Raw genomic sequence first — 4,549 nt, 5'->3', positions numbered from 1 at the left:
CTTCATTTTTAGTTATAAAAGCCTCTCAGTGCAGGATCACATTGCGTGACATTGCTGCTCATGCACAGATGACTGAGAAAGGCTCCAGAACGGCAATCATATACACGGAGGAGGATCAGATAAGGAGGGGATGGTCAGAGGTTGAGATACATGAGTAGACTCAGAACATATGTTGAGAAACATCTCTTGAGGGGTCATGACTCTAACAACTCCGCACTCTAATTACACAGCAGGAAATTACAGGGCTGTCCAGCATCTAGATAAGCCTTACTCAGGAATCAACTTTTACTGCGTCTCTTGCAGGCACCTCTTCAAGACAGAGAAGCATCTTACAGCAACTGTCAATCCCAGGAGGGCTCTCCCCCTTCAGCCAGGTGAGCTCTCCACCTCCAGCCAGGAGAATGGAGGAGAGGTAAGAGTTTACCAAGAACTGTCTTATTTCCAAAGCCACCATTGTGATTTTCCTCTTACTCCACATCTGCATCGCTCTACCACTCCACCATGGCCTGGGACACTCAGGGAGCCATGGGGGTTCCATCAGGAAAAGGCAGGAGACATGAAGCTCCCTCCTGGCAATGCTAGGTGCTGGCACCCTCGACTGTGGGAGATGTGAATGGGGTCAACCAGGATGGTTCCCCCTTCTGAATCATCTTTCTATTCTCCCTTTCCTTCCAACCATTCAATTCTGCTGCCAGTGAGAAATCTGCTACTTTCGGTTTTTTAGGGAGAAAAATAGTGTACACACGTAGCTTCTCAGTGCTGAAGAGCTATTAATAACTCAGGCTTCCCTATTTTACTTGCTTTCAAAAGTTTTCCCCTTTGTGTATCTGTCAGGGTCCTGGATGGAAATAAATGGCCAAAACTGGGATAACTGAGGATCTTTAATGAAGAGACTATTTACAAAGATGGGAAAGTTACAAGGGATGGTGAAATCGCCAATAGAGGAAGCTGTTATCACTCTTAAGACTGAAAGGGCAAGGAGAAGGAGAAGTTACCAGAACTCAGAGAGGGCCGTGGCTGTGGCTGTGGCTGTGGCTGTGGCTGTGGCTGTGGCTGTGGCTGTAGGAAAGGACCACCAGACAGAAGCTATGCCCTTGGGTACAGTAATACTGCCAGATTCTGTGCTTGCATGAAGACTTTTCTCAGAAGCTCCCTACCCATAAAGTTATGCAGCACAAAGCAGTGGGAAAGCCTTGGACAGGGCTTCAGGACCAGGGCTGATTAATACTGGACCTTCTATTCACTATCTAGGGTACCTAGGTGGTGCAAAATGGCGTGACTATTAACCTAAATATTAGTGGTTTTAATCCACCTAGTGACACTGCAGAAGAAAGGCCTGCTGATACGCTTTCATAAAGATTCCAAGCCAAGCTGTCACCATAGAGTCGATTCTGACTCATAGTGACCCTATAAGACAGAGTAGAACTGCCCCCATAGGGTTTCCAAGGAGCAGCTGGTAGATTCGAACTGCCGACCTTATAGTTAGTGGTGGTAGCTCTTAACCCCTGCACCACCAGAGCTCCTTTGTAAAGATTACAGCCAAGAAAACCCTATAGAGCAGCTCTATTCTGTAACACATGGGGTTGTCATGAGTCAGGATTGACTCAATGGCAACGAGTTTGATTTCATTCACTGTGTGATCTTGGGAAAATCCCTCTGATTCTTTAAGCCTCTTCTTCTTCTGTTAAATAAGGATATTAAAATAGATGTTCTCTAAGGAACATGTGCTAGATGCTAGAGATATAATATTGGTTAAAAAAAAAAACAAAAAAAAAAACCAGTCATGATCCAGGCAATATAGAGCTTTGAGTTTCATGAAGGACATTAAAAATAAATAAATAAATAAAAAGACATTGTCTTAGTTATCTAGTGCTGCTATAACAGAAATACCACAAATGGATGGCTTTAACAAACAGAAATTTATTCTCTCACAGTTTAGGCTAAAAGTTCGAATTCAGGACACCAGCTGCAGGGGAAGGCTTTCTGTCTCTGTCAGCTCTAAGGAACGGTCCTGTCATCAATCTTCCCCTAAGTCTAGGAGCTTCTCAGTGCAGGGACCCAGAGTCCAAAGGACACACTTTGCTCCTCGTTCTTCTTGCTTGGTGGTAATGAGGTCCCTCTTCTCTCTGCTCCATTCTCTCTTTTTTATCTCAAAAGAGAGTGACTCAAAATACAAACTAATCCTGTAGATTGAGTCCTGCCTCATTAACATAACTGCCTCTAATCCTGCTTCATTAACATCATAGAGGTTAGGATTTACAACACAGGATGATCACATCAGCAAGTCAAAATGGAGGATAGCCACACAATACTGGGAATCACAGCCTAGCCAAGTTGACACACATTTTGGGGGGACACAATTCAATCCATAACAGACATAGACTTAAAAATAGAGTTGAAATCTATGTTAAGTGCCAGTGAGAAAAAGTCCAGTGTGCCCTGAGAAAGGACAACAGAGGCTGAAATTTCCTCCCATCAGGCTAACAAGGGCTGGATGTTAGGGATTGAATTGCGTCCTTAAAAAAGATATGTCGAAGTTCTAACCCCCGTACCTGCGAAAGTAACCTTGTTTTGAATAGGGTTTTTTTGTTGTTGTTATCAGTTGGGTCAAACGAGGTAATACTGGAATGGGGTGCATCCTGGTCCTAAGTCCTTCTGCGTGGTGTCTTATAAAAGAGAGTGGCACACAGGGGGAAGGGAGACACAATGTGACAATGGAAGTAGGTGTATCTGTAAGCAGCAAAGAAACGTCAAGAATTGCCAGCAGCCACCAGAAACCAGGAGAGAGGCCCAAGGCAAGAATCAACAAGGTAAAGTAAGCTAACAGTACAAATTCAGGGCATCAGCTCCAGGGGAAGGCTTTTTCTCTCTGCCAGCCTTCTCATCAATCTTCCCCCAGACTAGGAACTTCTTTCCACAGGGATCTCAGGTCCAAAGGACACGCTCTGCTCCCAGCACTGTTTTCTTGGTGGTATGAGGTCCCCCTGTCTCTCTGCTCACTTTTCTCTTTTATATCTCAAGAGATTGCCTCAAGACACAATCCAGTCATGTAGACTGAGTCCTGCCTCACTAACACAACTCCCACCCATCCTCCATCGTTAACTTCATAGAGGCAGGATTTACAACATTTAGGAAAATCACAAAATACTGGGAGTCATGGCCCAGCCAAATTAATACACACATTTTTGGGGGGACGTACTCAACCCATGACACTGACCAATTGGGAAAGCTATTCAACACTGCCCATGAGTCCATGTGTATTCTTACTTCAGGGCACTTCTCTTTTCACACAACATGGATGACGAGATGCACTGCCCAAATGTCTACACTTTGGGAGATTTTTCTCTTACCGCTATCTTTCAAGGCCACTGAGTGGAGTGGAGTGCAGCCATTACCCATTTCTAGGTTGTACCCACATATCAAGTTGAGCCATTTGTGAATCAAGTTCACTTTTTTTCCTGCTATGTCATTTGATCACCATGCACCTTCACACAGTCATAGATGTGAGCTGGGTAGTAGTATACTAGTAAATATTTAACAACTAGTTTTCTGAAAAGAGTAGAGGGGAAAACCCCTTCTTTATAGCACTTGCTAATTTTCATGGTGTAAATATTTCCACTATGGTTGATTTCAAGTTACCAACATGATGACAACTGGTAAGATTGCTGAAAATTTAACAACAGACTCTTATGAGCTGGTACAAACTGATTCAGCACACTACTGGAACAGAGGGAGAGATGCTATGAAACAATGGTGGATTATATGATCTACCTGCTTATGCACCTTGTTTGTACCCTCTGGTTTTATTCCTATCCATTCCTAGATGTGCCACTTACATCTTATGAAGGATTGCAGTTAGGCCCACCCCATCTTATTACTTGGTGGGTCTGATAGAACCTAACTTAGGATCGGCAGTTCTGGTATCATATTCACTTGATGTTTCATGGTGAGGCACTTGTCTCTATCAGAGCCTAGTGGCACATCAAGAGCTAGTTTTTGAAAGATGTACAATTCTATGCAGTAGTGGCATGGCTTTGATCCAGAGCACTAAGGATCTACATTGTGTTTCTCCCATTGGGGCTTGCCATAAAATCTACATGACAGCTTTTCCTTCCAATGACACCCCTAATACCATAGGGTCTGCTGGGTTGTGTGGTCCAAGAGGCCAGTTGCTTGCCCTGCAGCCTGGACCTGCTACAGAGCCCTTTCTTGTTCTGGACCTCGCTGAAAAACGGCATCCCTCCATGTCACCCAGTATGTGAGTTGGAGAAGTACTTCTGGATTGGAATACATTGCCTTCAGAACTTGAGGAGGCTACCTGGCAAGCATTGTGCTGCTTCACTCATAATGAGAGCTACAAGATACAATAAGTTCTCCTTTATTTTGGAGGAAATGTCCCAGCATGCTTCAGATCACTGGACTCTAAAAATTACTTATGTGGTGGCCTCCCGAATCTTTTAAGATTTATCTCCCTCAAGAATGCATATGAGACCACAACTAACATGGCCTCCACCAGACTGAGTCCAGTACAACTAGATGGTGCCCGGCT

General features: G+C 44.1%; 1 protein-coding gene across 1 annotated transcript in view; it reads left to right on the top strand.

Annotated features, from left to right (window-relative positions):
* The first annotated feature begins 265 nt into the window (after window positions 1–265).
* LOC101354730 (mas-related G-protein coupled receptor member X2-like) overlaps window positions 266–4,549 on the top strand; it is an 8,876-nt gene continuing 4,592 nt past the window's right edge. The window contains 1 exon segment of the mRNA XM_012556980.2: window positions 266–412. Within this exon segment, the coding sequence (XP_012412434.2) occupies window positions 402–412 (11 nt within the window). The 5' untranslated portion in view covers window positions 266–401.

Source organism: Trichechus manatus, unplaced genomic scaffold (assembly GCF_000243295.1).
Source record: "Trichechus manatus latirostris isolate Lorelei unplaced genomic scaffold, TriManLat1.0 scaffold00006, whole genome shotgun sequence".
Classification (NCBI taxonomy): Eukaryota; Metazoa; Chordata; class Mammalia; order Sirenia; family Trichechidae; genus Trichechus; species Trichechus manatus.
The sequence above is the reverse complement of the archived record's forward strand: the minus strand, read 5'-3'. Positions and strand labels throughout refer to the sequence as shown.